The following is a 16,095-nucleotide window of genomic DNA, read 5'->3' on the forward strand; positions in this document are numbered from 1 at the left end:
CTGTCGTTGGTTCACGGCCCGACAACTTTCTAGCGTTAAATACGCACTACGAATGAATATGATAACCTTAATCTATAGATTACTGCAATATACCAGAAAACGCGCTTTTACTGAAAGCGGAGTACCGCAGCGGTGGCGTAGAGGTTTTAGCATCCGCCTCGAGTGCGGTAGGTGCGGGGTTCGATCCCCAGTGCCGCTGGGTACCCACCGGTGATACAATGGGTACAAGCTGCACCCTGCCAGGTGCACGGCTTCTTTTGGGTGAAGTTCTTGGAAAATGGGACTCTGACCCGACCTTGTGCAATGAAAACTACCTTGTGCCATGACGATCCTTGTCCAAAGCTGCCCTTGCGCCATAAAAATTGATCTTTATCATCATTACTGAAAACGAAGCACCTGCATACGCTGGTCTTTTTTGTGCACAAGGTTCTATTGTGACTGGTAGCTGGCGCCCTCCTGCGTCCGTCGGCTATTATCCGTGGATATGAGGTGAGGCACAGGGCAAAAAGCAGAGGCTTATGAGCATGAATTGGACTGGAGAACTGCGTGAGGAAGTGGAGAAACGAAGGTGATTTCCCTCGCATCGCCGTCACAAATTGGACATGAGCGTGAAGCGTGAAGTGAAATGGGTTTATTTCTAATGCCTTCTGGGACGCCAGTGACAACTCATGTCGTTTCTTGATGCCGGCGGTGCTTGGTGGGATGTATCTGCGCAAAAGAGCGGTGACGGTGCCGATTGCGGCCTTCGGGAGAAGAACGCCATAGCTGCGCATACCTGATCCGCGAGCACGCCGCGAGTAAGCTGTTATGGTTCACCAAACTAGCCGCGATATGCCTAAGAAGCAAAGGCGAAAAAGTACCTACTTTTGTGAAGATACACTGCACTGGTATTGCATGAGCACGCATATTCAGTTAAGTTCTGCTGCTGTTTATAGCAACGGCGCCAACCAACCCTTCCTCTCCAACACTATGTGCCGGTCAAGCGGGGAAAGTGACGTCACATTCACCGCGGCGTGGTTGCAACCACTGCGCTCGGTAAAGGAGCAAGATCTACGCACCAAGATACACGCCAAGAAAGCAGCACTTTGATGCAGACTAAAGGCATAAGGGTCCTTGCGCTGAGATATCGATCTACGTCAAAGCGCCACATAAGTCGAAATGACTAAAATCAGAAGCCCTATACTGAGGCGTGCCTCAGAGCACTCAACATTTTCGATTCTAAAGATGTGCCTGACCGCACCGCGACGACGATGCGTGGAGCATGTCAGCGCTGAAGGCTTCAGTACTCACCCTAAGAACTGAAGGCCAGGACGGCTCGTCGGCAATGTCGAAATCGCGTTGCGCCCTGAGGATGCAGTGGACGCCGAAGTGGAGGGAAAGATTCAGCACTCTATCCAGCGGATCTTCGTTGAGGTCGTCTTTCATCGAACCGAGGTCGAGATTGAACTGGGCCGCGAACTGGCGCACCGTGTCCACGCCCTCCTCAGGACGCGACACGTAGCTGTGGCAGGCAGCGTGGAGGTCAACGTCGCTACGACGACGGTGCCTGTGAGCTCGCTTATCTCGATCCACGCCGTGATTGGCCCTGCTGTGGCCAGACGCTCCGTGGTCACCGTCTTTGTGCCCGGCCTGGACATAAGTGGAGGAAAGTCCTTTGGTTTCCCGAAGGGCCATCGGACGCGTAGCTGAAATAATTCCCTCCACTACCCTTGAGAGCAAAATATGTGTATTATGCGTTGGGAAGCAATTCGACTGCTTTTATTTCTGCCCAGTGCGAACGCTCAGAAAATGTACAGCAGCTATAAAACAATTCATCCACACAGACAAAAACGCTGCACAACGATGTGTCGTCCTGTTAGCAGGGTGAACATGATACGGCTTGGCGCCGTTAAATCGAAGGATAGCTGGTAACGTGCAAGACAGGAAAAAAACTACACTCTTGAAGATTTATAGAGAAAATGGGGAATTGAGGTTTTTAATACGGAACAAAGACGGCCGCAATCTGAAGCCATGAAATAAAGCAGCTATGAGGGGATTTTTTCACCGTAATCGTCATTTATGTCAATAATATCTCTACTTTACACAAGTAAATGTTTGGCCAATAGCTAATGCTTTTTGAAACAATTTTCGCACGTATAGCCTAGAGTGAAAACAGTAAGCCTGCAAAATCTTTCGTGTAACTGTAGAGTACACACGCTAAGGAACGAGATAAGCGCAGAATAAAGCGTTGAACTTCACCTCTGGCACAGAAAAGACACCTGCGACGGCTTTATTTGGACAAGCTGCCCTTGCGCCGTTAAAAATTTATTAAGATATGGTATAACATCAGAGAAAGAGAACTGGAACGATGCATACCCTAATGATCGCCGTAATTTCTCATTACTCTCTGCTCATACTATAGCGCGCATCTCGGTTTTCACTGCATTGATGCCGTAACTAACATAACAAAGTTTTGCGGCAGTGTTTCATTCCAAATTAGATCACATTGCAAAATAGAACCTGCGATAAAAACGACACCGCCGTGCACCGTATGGCTGAGGTGTGCAGGTGGTGAACGCTCTCAAAGTTGCTGGACAGTCACAACGGTTAGCTTCGAACTTATAAAGACTGAAAGCAGCTGCTGAAACCGCGGTGCATAAATATGCCCCAGCGCGGTCGAGTAAAATGCCGCAGAGGACTCACGATGACTTCGGTGTGGTTGCCACCAGAACTATGCTGCCGTTTATTCCGTTCTATGCCAAATCATTTTCGACTTAAATGATTAACGGTACAGTTTCTCTAAAATAAACACTAAACAATAACAAATATACTCTTACTGTATGCATCCGTCGATTTCAATATGGCTTCGCCTTTTTACATTCGACCTCTCCTGAAGAATGTTTTCCATTTTTTAAGCCTGCGCCCTAAAGCGTGCCCTGGAAGGCTGGTTATGCGGTTATTAAATTCGGTTGCTTAAAAGCCACATTTCAACCAATATTTTTCGATGTCATCAGTGAAGCATTGTTCTCCATGTCACGCCTAGAAGCAAAAAAACGTAGGGATGATTCAATATTATTTATTGAAGATGAATGACTGCCAAGGTTTGTACGAATTTTACATTTTGTGTATTTTTGGTGTTATAAGAAACGAAACAATAGGAATTAAAAATTAATGCGGTATTAACGCACTCCCAATGGGTCTAGAGGCATACAGTAATCAACTTAACACTTATGCCATAAGAAACCGCGATAAATGGTTCATTCCCCAAATACGAACTAACTATGGACGTCAAATGCTCAGCTACCTCTTACCATTATTGCTAAATGCTTTGTGTTAGTCTTACAAACCAGTATTTTTGAATCTTAATTCTTTTCCTGTTTTTGTCTGTTTTTCTCTTTTTTATTTTTTCCGAGTCAGTTGTGTCTCGCTTATTTTTCTTCAAACGCAATTGTTATGTTAGTTGCTGCCAATATATGTAATCAAACAAACCTTGTAACCTTGTACGGGGGCGCAGGCGCGCAATCAAGCTCCAGTGAGAGCTTTTTGTCTGCGCCCCTAACATCTGGATGATGTAAATAAAGATTTGATTGATTGATTGATTGATTGATTGATTGATTGATTGATTGATTGATTGATTGATTGATTGATTGATTGGAACTTTCAAGTGCCCTTGGGGAGCGGCGAGTGGCTGTGGCATGCCTGACTAAACACTACCTACCTGCATGACCCTGGCAAGCTGCACGCTGGGCAGAGCGGAGCGGGTGCAGACAAACGCGTTGGTCTCCCAGCAAGGGTCCACCTGGTTTCTCATCATGGAGAGCAGCCACCTGCTTTGAGCCTGGCACGCGGAGGTCTCGCACGTTGGCGTCCACCGGTACAGATCCGGCTCCGGCCACTCGTGCATCCATGGATCCGTGGAGTGGAGCACCTGCGTACCCTTGCGCGTCTACATTTGTCACCATGTCAATGGCCTTCTGGGCTAAACAATGAGTAGAGACAAAAATAAGCGCTTCCTTATATGTAGAGATCAATGTACATTTTTTAAAATTATCTATAAACTTGATGTGTTTGTAGAGTGTAGCAGCATCGTAAATTCCATCTTTTAGTACCTAGACCTGTTTCTAAAACACGACGATAACTTGCCTTGTTGTGTCCTGTGTTAGTGGAAACACATCAGACCCTTGGTTTCACATTGCACTGAGAGCCATCTCGCACAAATAGCAGCTTTCAAACCGTTCCCAGAGAAAAATAAGGTCCCCGGGTAACATTATCAGGTCACATGCATGAGCTCGCATCTCTGTCTCACTCGCTTTCTCCTCCTCTCCGCCTCCGACTGCGCGATAGCTTGCTCTTTGTCGCCGCCGCTTGCACAACCTATAGCGATGGGCCTCTGTCAGGAGAGACAGGTTCTTGTTTCTCACCATTGCGAATGCAGCAATGCCATCTGCACGCTGAGCCGTCACGGCGAATGCCCTATTCAATGCTTCCTTATCCTTTTATCCTTCTGGTCAGTGATGATCCATTCGCAAAATTTCTAGTTTTCAAGGGAGTTTTCTGCGTAAATTTTAGATTCACAAGAATAGAGGTGCACAGCGCCGCGTGTGTTCCCTCCTGTAAGGGACCGCATCCTCTGCGCTGTTTTAAGATTTAAAATTAGGTGCAAAAGAAAAAAAAACGAATCTTGACGAGCTTTCAGGAAATTGTTGCAATTGGTCGAGAAATGATTTTTTTTTTTGGGGGGGGGGGGTATGAGATTTTTTCGCCTAAAATGAATACAACGGTCAGAGCAAGGCACACTGCCAGTTATGCGCGTAGAAAAGAGAGGGATGAAACGGCGCAATCGGCGCCAATGCGGAAAGCCTTCCTTTACGGCCGGCTTCGACCAGTCCGAAAGTATGACAGCTGCTACCACTGCTGCTGCGGAAGGGCCTCAAGCGGCGCCTCATGAGCACTTGTCTACGACATTGATGACGTTGGGGACATTAGACTGTCTCACGAAAATTAGGGGCACAAGGCAGGCCCATGTCTCATCAACTGAGCATCCTCGAACGTTGTGGTTTGTTTCACTTTTTCTTTCATCCTCTCCTATTCTAACCGAGCAAAAATTTGCTTTGTGCCGAATATTGACAGTTTCTTGTGTTTTTTTGGTCGGAAACCACGTGTTATACTGCGTTCTTTTGTGTAATAGAACACTCGCAAGAAAAGACCTATGGCATAGATGTGTAGCTTTTTGGTTTATTTCTTTTTATTTAACCTCAACCGCATGAATACCAACACCGAGGGCAGTGGGGAGAGAAAATAAATGATAAGCCAATGCTTTATGATGGTAATTAAGAAAATTTAGACCGTGGAACTAATCACTTAACTAATTGAAAAAAATGAAAAATGAAAAATGCATTCAAAGGTGTTTCCAACGGGCAAGGCGTCGCACCGAATGGGCGATGGCGTTCCACTCTTAAAGGATAAGCTTAAGCGTCCTCCAATTTTTTTTGGCTGTATCGTTGCTTTATTTCACTTTTCCATCAGCCCTTGGTAAGGTTCGATGCATGCAAAAGACACCATTTTACCCGCGTGTCTTGGGCTACCCTTAAAGGATAAACTAAGTGAATTTCAGACGTATTTCGTAATGGGGTAATGCGCATGCTCTCTTATGCTCATATATGGGCTTCAAAAGGAGTACCTGCAGCCAGAAGCGCACCGCTCCACCATCTCTGTATACTGTGCGTGGTATGCGGGGAGTTGCATCCGTGTTTGTATTTAACAGCTGGCTGTTACGTACACCAATGCTTCGCCTTCCTTTTGATTAAAGTTGTAGGCGCAGAACTCTAGTGAAATGGTTCCCGGTCTGCCGGAATAGTTTTTGCACGGTTTGTGCCCGTCTGAGTATCGGTGTACCAGGTTTCATGCAGCCTAGTTTTGAAGGCGCTTGTTTAATAGCGGGTATAAAAACAAACGTTGCAATAGTATTCTGTTGACGTGCTTGTGCTAAGAGCTGGGATTGTGCGTTATGTGGCAGTGCATTTTTTTACAGCTCGCACTGTATTAGTGCTGAAACATGACACAATTATTCAGACTTATCTTGTAATGTAAAATTAATGCCCTACAAAGATCAATTTTTACAGTAGGTCTTGAAATCAAAAGGAGTGCTCCAGAGAAACTGTCTTTATTTCAAGGTTATTGAAAAAAATTTGAATTGGTCATGCGTATTTATCAAAGCGATGAGGATTGCTTTTCAAGGAACAGGGTAGCCAAGGCAGGCATCCATTATAAATCACGCGTGTAGGCAACGTGAGTGGACGAGACAGTGTCTATAGACAATCCTTCTAATGAAGGTAGTGTAGACAGAGGTCGTAGATTGTCTGCCGACAATAACCTGCCATAAAGGCCATAAATCTATAGAATATCTAGAGATAGTCTACCGGCTTGTGTCTACTAGAACCCTAAACTTGCATACGTAGACAAAAGTTACCTAAACTTGTGTGGCTACAAATGATTAGGTTTTCTATAGACTGGTGTATAGGATTTGTTTACAGAAGTTGTTCCTGAGAAGCCAGCCACTAAATTTTAAAAATAGACTTCTTGATGTGCAAAGATGGATTCTGTGGCAGAATAATACCAATCTTGACGGACATCACGAAATAGGTGAATAATGTTAATTAATAAGCTTGTTAACTAATTTATGATAAATAGCTTTAATAACTATTACAGTTATTTGACTGGTTGCAAACAGATTTGTAGCTGGCTGTTAATAATGGTCATAACGGGTTTCACAATATCGAAACGGCTATTATCCTTGGCGCTGTGGCTGAACAAATTTTGGCCAGCTCATGCTAAAAAGACGAGCACTTTCGGAAAGCCCGCGCGCAAAGCAACGCCCTCCAGCGCACGCCTATGCACGGCGCTAAGGCCAAGTGACTATCTCTGTCACATATGTCCTCGAGTACCCAGCAGAGGTGAGCACCGCCGCACCGGCGGGAGAGAGAACGTCACGTGACACTTAGTCCATGGAGTGACATCCACATGAAGGCGTTGTTTCACGCGCGGGTTTTTTTTTTTGTTTTTGTGCAAGATGGCCAAATTTTGCGAATAAATGTTTTAAAATCAGTAATCAGTCAAGATAGCCGAAATTTGCTGAGCCACAGCGCCGAGGTCAATCGCGTTTTCTAAATTCTTAAACCTGATATGGCTGTTAGTAACAGCCGGCTGCCGATCTGTGATTCCGAGATAAAAAAGCTATTTATCATCGATTTGTTAACCACCTTACTAGTTAAGATTAATCACGTATCTTCTGATGTTCATCAGCGTGAGCAGAAGCGGCCGTCATACCTCGAAAAGCGTGTTTTAAAGCTTATTGCCGGGTTTCCCTAAAAACTGGGTCAAGAAGTCTATGCAGCTTATTGACCGTCTATGAACATTCTATAGAGTGTATACAAAATTTTTTGTGAGGGTAATCTGGTCTCCACCCGCCATTCACGGTTCTTCGGTGGAGGTGTGGAGGATCGGGGTTGCTCGAGGAGCTCTTTCTCGGATGAAATAGCGAGGAGCGTTCTCGTTTCCCTGTCGACCCTCGAAAGGAGCAGCATCTGTTTTTCTCCTCTCGAGGGGGTGGAGGTGGATTATCGAGTCGAGGCGCGTTCGTGATTTTGGAGGTTACTCTCGATAAGGAGAAAGGCGGCGAATGCTTTTATGTGGCGTACAATACTCTCCCGTCCACTTTTCAGGCTGCATGATTTCGTTACGTGATTTCTTGAAGAAAGTTGGAATGAGCGCGCACTTCAACTACTTTCTTTCCCCGTGCCTTCCTATTGGCAGCAAGAATTGGAGGACTCTTAATCTTCGTCTTTAAGAGTGAGACGCGACAGCGTGTCGCAGCGTTGCCGAGTAGTACAGGGAACGCCATCGGCCGTTCGGCGCGACGCGTGGCCCGTTGGACAGTTTAAGAAAAGGACGCCTGTCTCACATATCTCGACGGACACCCGAACCGGACCGTAAGGAAATTTTTGAGGAAAGGAAATGACATCTGTCTCACATTTCTCTCTGGACACCCGGATCGCGCCGTAAGGGAAGGAAAAATCGATCGATCAATAAATAAATGAATAAATCATTCAATCGATCAATCGGTCCATCACTCAATCAATCAATCCTTAACGTTGTCGCTTTAAAATTCCTTCCCTTACGGCGCGGTTCAGGTGTCCACCGAGATGCGCCATTTTTCGCTCACGGCCAGACGCCGACGCCGGCGACACCGGCTTTTCTGCGACACGAGCTCCTTAACGCTGTCGCGGTTAACAAAGTAAACTTTAGTCTCACTGTCTGAAGTAAAAAATTGAAGGACACTTTAGCTTCGTCTTTAAAATTGAGACGCGACAGCGTGTCCCAGCGTTGCGGAGGGGTACACGGAACGCCATCGCCCGTTCAGCGCGACGCGTGGCCCGTTGGACAATTTAAGGAAAGGACGCCTGTCGCACATATCTCGGCGGACACCTGAACCGGGCCGCAAGAAAATAATAATAATAATAATAATTGGTTTTTTGGGGGGAAAGGAAATGGCACAGTATCTGTCTCATATATCGTTGGACACCTGAACCGCGCCGTAAGCGAAGGGATAAAGGAGGGAGTGAAAGAAGAAAGGAAGAATTAGGTGCCGTAGTGGAGGGCTCCGGAATAATTTCGACCACCTGGGGATCTTTAACGTGCACTGACATCGCACAGCACACGGGCGCCTTAGCGTTTTTTCTCCATAAAAACGCAGCCGCCGCGGTCGGGTTCGAACCCGGGAACTCCGGATCAGTAGTCGAGCGCCCTAACCACTGAGCCACCGCGGCGGGTCCGGCCGCAAGAGAAGGAAAATAAAATTAACAATTGCTTTTAAGGAAAGGAAATGATGCCTGTCTCACAATTCTCGCTGGACCCCAGGATCGCGCCCTAAGGGAAGCAAAATCGATAAATCAATCGATAAATCAATCAATCCACAATCAATATCTCAATCAATTAGTCCTCCAATCAATCAATCAATCAATCCTTAACGCTGTCGCGTTAAAATTCCTTTTCTTACGGCGCGGTTCAGGTGTCCACCGAGAAGCGCCGTTTTTCGCTCACGGCCAAAGACGCCGCCGCCGACGACACCGGCTATTCTGCGACACGAGCTCCTTCATGCTGTCGCATTAATATGAGTAGGAAGTTGCTGGTGCTTTTTTCAGGATCACAACATTAAGAGCTCACCTGTGGTGCAGCTTGCCTTGCCATCGGCTCCACAGCATCTCTTGCCATCTTCGGCGTTATACTTGGAGGCGGCGTTCGGTTGGTTCTGATGGATAGCGGCGCAACTGACGATGTCTTGAAAAAATTAAAGATGATCAGAACAGTGGGAATCATGCAGCACAGTATGCTTTAGATGGGGTACGTCGTGCAGCCGACCTTTCTATGCACCGTGTATCCTTTGTGTAACCTAGGAACCCGGCTGCGGGGTCACTGTCATCTTCTCCACTTACTCCACTCCACTTCTCGGCCTCTCCACTCTCCGCTGCTGTTACCACCATTTTTACCCTTCTCCCAACTACGCTTCGAACAGCCTTTCCCCCTCTCCACTTCTCATTTTGGCTGCCACGCCTCCTCCTCTTCCCATTGCTCCGACCGGCGTCACATAGCACCAGACGGAGAGGTTTTGCAATGGCGACAGTAGTAATGCAAAAGCATTAAAAAAATTTAGAGCTGCAGATCGGAAAGCTGAAAACTTTTAGAGGAGCAAGCGAACCTTTGCTATTCGGGGCAGCGCCACACAGGATGTCCAAGTTAACAGAGAAGCCCCTCGTAGACTTGAGTAAGTACGAGACTGTTCTGACTGGTTGCCACTTAAGTTTAATTCCTTTTATTCCTTACTATAATAAGGGACGATTTTTTATATGGAGAAGGCGTTAGTTTAATGGTCTGGGTCTTCATTCCACGTGTTTAACGTCCCAACGAATTCAATATTACTGAAACGTGTCAGAAACGTCTGAAATAAAGGTTTCCGAGATCAGTGAGAAGTGGTAGCTCGATTCCTCGACTGGACACCACAAATAGACGCTTAGTGTAGATGAGTACAGAGCTCCTTTAAATAGACGTCACAGACAACGAAGCTCGTACCTTATGCAAGTGAAGGGCACAGTACGTGACAAGACCACTGGTGGCTGCCGACACGAGGCACATGAGAGCTCCCTGCAACATCAGATTGAATGCGGGGCCACAGCTTCGGGCAGCACGGCCGCCACCTATGGTTTGGCTGCCTCCGATGAACGGCGCAGGCTGGTGCCCGTCCTGGCAATCCGTCGCCTCGAGACTCGGCGATGTAGTCGCTGCGAGACTGCTCTCCGCTCCTCTGCGTGGTATTGTGGCGGGGCGATGACGTACTTGTGCCGGAATCAAGGGCAAGGTACAGAATGGTGCTGGGACGTCTTCGCGCACGATCGATTAAAGCAGAAAGTGTGGCGCGTTGGTTAATATGAATGAGGGGGGGGGGGAGCGCGTAAGGACGACGACAGGACGAAGGTCGTGCACAATGATCTGAAGCCGCGCTATGTGAAGATTCTTTTCCTTGTTCACTTTTTCCTCCGTTCCAAAACTTTCCGCCTTTCCTAAAGCCCTGACACTCCGGGGGAAACATTTCAACGTTCTTTACTTGCTGAACCATAAAAACAATATCTAGGTTCAGTATTTAGGGCAGTCTGTGAAGCGCATCAGCTTTGACCTGAGTGCCCTGGTGGTCTATTAGCCGTAAGAGCTAGTCGAATAGAAGCTGGTAGTCTGGCGCACCCGTTCACCTAATTACATCGGTTCATTGCAGAAGGCCATTGTGCAGGTATGGCTTCTGCACAACTGCCAAATTTCACGCAATTTCACTCCACAAACGGTGTTGGAAATTCGTAAATACGCGAAGCTGGATGCCTCGGTTAATCTAGTGTAAGATTAAGACATGCAACATTATGTAGTGAAGTCCATCTTCCCGCTCGCTTGGAGCCTAATGAACTGTTTTTGCTGCATTCTTCTGTGTGCACACAGGAGAGGCTTTTTTAACCGTATGACAACAGTTAAGAGAAAACACCCCGTCTTCCTGTGTTAATTTTGCCACTTGTAAGCCCTCAAGAATCTGCGCTTTTTCGCTCTCTTGACCAACGTCGCGGCGCAATGAGCTTTATTCAATATATATGGATAATCCCTTCTTCGTCTTCTATTTGTATTCCTTGATATCGGTTATTGCACGTCAAAAATTCGAGAAGACACTTAAGCTCCGCACTAAGGGTGTGGTGCGATAGCGTAATGCGTTAATTCTAATTTACGCAGATGCTACTTTTTTTACCTTACATTGAAATATCTCTGGAAGTCCTCATACCCCTCCTGGCGCAGTGGTGCAGCGGTTAAGCGATGCGCCACTGCCCTGCGATTGAAGGTGCTCCCAGCGATGGGCCTTGTGTAGCCCAGGTTGCTCTTCCCGAGTGACGAATCAATACTTTTACTGCCACCTGCCACGGTGGGCAGTTTGCTCACTACTCGCTGGGCAGGGTGTGATGACATGAAACTACCATGTACCACACTACCTACAGCCTGACACTGGCACTTTAATATTATCCACAACGTAATGCATAACTTAACACGAAGCTTTACATAAACTTTACACGAACTAGCCCAGCAGTTAACTCTCTCGAAGCCTTTATTTTCTGCCAAATCGAACAGAGAGACACCTACGAATGGCGAAGTTTTAAACAAGCGCATTTTTATAACGCAGCTGATGAACCTTATGTTATACAAGCATACTGCGTGAGAGAGCAGCCCAAACGTAAATGAATGGGACAAACGGAGCGCTGCTTTTGGTCCATTGTTTCTACGTCCACGGTAAGTTTCGCACAGAACGCCAGAAAAACGTGTATTAAACACTCGCCCCGATAAATTCCATTTGCAACTTAAGTGAGTGCCTTGCGGAACCCGAGTTATTTCTACGTGTCACATCTCAGCAGGTTTTAGTGACAGCCTAGCGAGGGAAACCGAAAACGGCCGCCAGTTCGATAAAAAAAATCAGGTACACTTACGCAGAACTGAAGGCAGGAGTTCCACCGTGCATACTCTTGACGCTTGCCATTGAGAAAGCTCTTCTTCTTCCAAGTTGAGCAGATGCTTGCGTGCGAGCAATGACGACGGCTTCGTTTTTCTTGCCTCTGAACGTGGTACCATTCTTCTTCCTCCTTAAACATGGCAGATACCAACATGGGGGGATTGGCCAAGTTGTAGTGGCATAAACGAAGAAATTCCCATAGGCGATTTCGACACAATATTAGCGCCAAGTGTCAATTTGGAAAAATGTACACGTGAAAAACGAAAGAACATGATTAAAATTACAATAACAAACAGCATTTTGGCGAAAAAAAAAGAGCCAGAAATATTAAAAGATTTAGCAAATCAATCTACCAGTTGCAATTATGTAATCATGGAGAATCTCACAAATTGAACGCAATGGAAATCACTTGGCGCTCCCACCGAACGATTATAACACTCGTAGAGATAAAGAGAGCCCTAACCTGGAGACAGACACCTCCAGGTAAGTTTTGTTCGAAGTGCGAACTTTGCACAGTGGAGGAGAAAATGGTCTACAGATGAAGCTTCGCCGCAAAGAATCACACAGGTTTGTCGGTGTCCATCCGCATCTGCATAGACATAAATTAAAACTGGGGCGTTCCAAACGGATGTTCCAATCATGTGCTAAGTGCTGATAATCGGTGGTATTTAGGAAGGGATCGCGTAACCTGGCTGATAGGTGTTTGAACCGCTGAAACATGAAAATCGCCAGCAAACTGAAATTTGGGACGGGATGTGTCACTGGCCCGTTAAGAGCCAACATCGCTAAAAAATCAGCCACCTTTTTTGAATAAAAACATGCATGGACAGAGACCCACACAAACCGGACATCTTTCAAAGTGCATGGGACGAAAAACCGCAGAAAACGACTCAAAAAAAATTTTTGCGACGTTTCAAGGGAGACTTAAACTGACAAACAATCAGCGAGGATGACAAAGTGTGACACATGACATGGAATTTCGTGCAGGGTCATTCGAAGAGCCAAAAATTCCGCAAAGAATATAGGAATATAATCTGGGATGCGGACAGAGGAGCTCCATGCTAAATCCTGCAGCTTTTGGCATGACGGAGGCATCGGTAGAAAACACCGTATCATGGGGGTATTCCTCTATGTGATCAGAAATAAAACCGGTTACAATGTTTGCGGGCACGTGTTTCACATGAAAGGAAAAGATGTGGTCAAAATGGGATTCCACTGCTGCCGGCGTGTCATCAACGCACTGCAAAGAACTGAGATCAACACCGATCAGTGTTAAAAAAATTCTGCGTTAACGTAATTTGTGGCATGTGATGCCATGGCCAATGATGAGAAAAGAATAAGACCTGCTGAGACACAAAAATAGCAGTACTGACATCAGTCACCGGGTACAACAACCTGAGGAAAGTTCGCACCGTGAGTCTTTGAAAGTGGGAATTTAGCTCTGGGATGCGGGCTTCCAGATAAAGTAGGGCGTTTGAAACTAATTTTGGGAGACCAAGGCGGAGACGTACAGCGTGCCTTTCCATTAAGATTAAGGATTGAATCTTTTAGTTTGCGCTAACAGAGAACAGAATGCAACCTAATTCAAGTATAGGTCTTACATAGGCCTTGTATAGTAACAAGTATGTGTCGCGGTGTATCCCAAACTTTTTATTGGCGATTATTGTCAGCAGCCCTAGAGCGTGTTCTCCTTTAAACACATTGTTCTTTATATTAAGGCTCCTGTCTAATGTTGGGTGATAAGTAACACATAGATATTTAACGGATTCCACTTCTGGAATCTGGTTAGAGCGATGGACTATTGAAATATGCAAAGCCGTGTCTAGAGGAAATACCAGTACGCCGCATTTGATAATATTCAGGGATAAATTTATACAGTGCAACCATGCTCGAAGAGCATCCAAATATCCCTGCAGAATCAGGTAATGGGAATGGATATACCTGGCTGAGGCCAAGAAAGCTGTGTCATCTGCATACACAAAAACTGCTATATCTGGATCGATGGGGATGTCACTGAGCAAAATATTAAAAAGCAGCGGGGATAGCAAGAGCCGGATTCTGCTCTCCAGATCCACAAGCGCGGACCATATAGAGCGTCCGCGACGAAAGCCGATCTGTACTGAGCTGAGAGCATTGGCTGTGTTACATCGTTCTTTTTTAAAACTCTCATGTTACGTCCATACTGACTATGTTACGTCCATACGAGAACTGGAGTTTGAGGTAATTTTTTCTCTCAACCTTTTGTTAACTCGAAATTGGGAAATCTGCTAGTACATGGTGCAAATTGCTATTTGATCCTCATTGCAGTTGTAAGCACAATAAAAGTAATAGATATTGCAAAGTAAAATTGTTGCTTGCAAAGAAAATATCACATAGCACATTTACTTCCAATTGGTTCAATAGGAGCTCAAATTTGGGGAAGAGTGTGTAACATGGCATGGCAGAACAACGGCGTGGAGACTTGTTTTTCAGGGCTTTTAGGGAAAGGAATTCAACTGCTGCGCATTTTCTCTTCTCTGAATGTGACCAATAAAACAGGAATCCCAACAACACATCTTGTCTGAACTGCATGTCACTCACACTTGGCGACCGATTGCTTTTTCTTGCCTTTGGAATACAAAGGTAATTACCTGGGTTTTCAAGCGATATCTGCCAATACTTTTCTCATTGCCCTTGTGTCTTTGTTTCCTAACTTAAAGATGGCGATGGTGCTTGTCAAGATGGCAGGTCTAGTGCTGCAGCAGCGGCCGCGGGTATGTCTGAGCGTGTAGCTGTCTGTCCGGATGCTGATAGTTCGTCTGCGCGCATGGATACGCGAGCGATAGATCACATGTAGGGATGGGTAGCTCGTAGGAGCGAAAGCGTTAACATGCCGACAAATACCCAGAGAATCAGTTTTTACTCAAAAAACTACTTGAACGGCGACTACTTACGTGCTTTGAAGGAGAAAGCAATAGGCTTTTAATTTATATCTTTCCTTAATTTCTCCTGGCACACGTACTCGCTAGCACACAGTCATAAAACATCGCATACACTTCACCTTTCGTTCACCTTTATTCGTCACGATATTCGTCCTCCTCCTCCAGGTTAAAGTGCACATACCCGTACCAAATATAAGAAGCGTAAACCTTACGCAGCCGATGCATAAGCAGCCACCAGTTTCAACGAGCAGTGTGCTAAAATAGCTGTCGTATCCACCAGGGCTGACAAGCGACTATGCATAAAAATCCAATAGTAATAAGCCACAAAAGCTTCAACATCACTTTTACGAAAATGCGCATGATACCTACGGTCAGCGCCTCTCACCAAATGGAGAGCCGTGTGGTGAAGTGGGAATATATTCCTTGGTAAGAGAGCCGAACACTCAGCTTGTTTTGTGCTCTGCACTCTGGCACACCGAAGTATTGTGCAATAGGAGCATCTACCAGGCCGCTTGAGAAGGAAACTCTGAAAACCGCATCGGTTAGCGTGAATTGTCCTCGGCGCTCCATCAAAGGGGGCAACTACGCCTTAGTGTAAGAAGACTGCGAGTGAGAGGCACGCAAGGCAGACGCCAATTTCAAGGCAGCTCATTCTACAGCTCCACGACCTCGTGCTGTAAGGCTACAGCGTGTTTGCGAGTCGCGAGGGCTGGTGCGGCTCTCAAGCTGACGTGCCCAGCTGGCTCCAGCCGTCAAAGGCAAGAGGTTATACCAGTGTCAACGGTCACCCCCCCCCCCCCCCGTCCTCTGGTTCGCAGTTCAGTGAAATACTAAGCATATCATACTACACGGAGGGTTGGGACCTGAGGAGGTTTGCCCAATGTGGCCGCGATGAACTCCATCCACTACTTGTTCAATAAGGACGACACAACCATTCAGCCATGTAATGGAAGATTTCTGGCGTCCCTTCACCTGACATTCTTACGTCCCCATTTCTAAAACGCATGCATACAGTAAGTGTTGCTGTGGCCAAAGTCGTGTAAAGATAGATAAAAACATCGCAGCAGCAACGGCGACCGTTGGTAAAGGCAATGAACGAGCTCTTCATAC

General features: G+C 46.2%; 1 protein-coding gene across 1 annotated transcript in view; it reads right to left on the bottom strand.

Annotated features, from left to right (window-relative positions):
• LOC144124012 (uncharacterized) overlaps positions 1 to 10,325 on the bottom strand; it is a 53,527-nt gene extending 43,202 nt beyond the window's left edge. Inside the window, exons 1-4 of the mRNA XM_077656693.1 lie at positions 10,105 to 10,325; positions 9,202 to 9,315; positions 3,698 to 3,907; positions 1,291 to 1,629 (exon numbers count right to left, since the gene is read on the bottom strand). Of these exons, the coding sequence (XP_077512819.1) occupies positions 1,291 to 1,629; positions 3,698 to 3,907; positions 9,202 to 9,315; positions 10,105 to 10,185 (744 nt within the window). The 5' untranslated portion in view covers positions 10,186 to 10,325. The remainder of the gene's footprint in view (positions 1 to 1,290; positions 1,630 to 3,697; positions 3,908 to 9,201; positions 9,316 to 10,104) is intronic.
• Between the last annotated feature and the right edge of the window lie 5,770 nt (positions 10,326 to 16,095).

This window comes from Amblyomma americanum, chromosome 3 (genome assembly GCF_052857255.1).
Source record: "Amblyomma americanum isolate KBUSLIRL-KWMA chromosome 3, ASM5285725v1, whole genome shotgun sequence".
Lineage (NCBI taxonomy): Eukaryota > Metazoa > Arthropoda > Arachnida > Ixodida > Ixodidae > Amblyomma > Amblyomma americanum.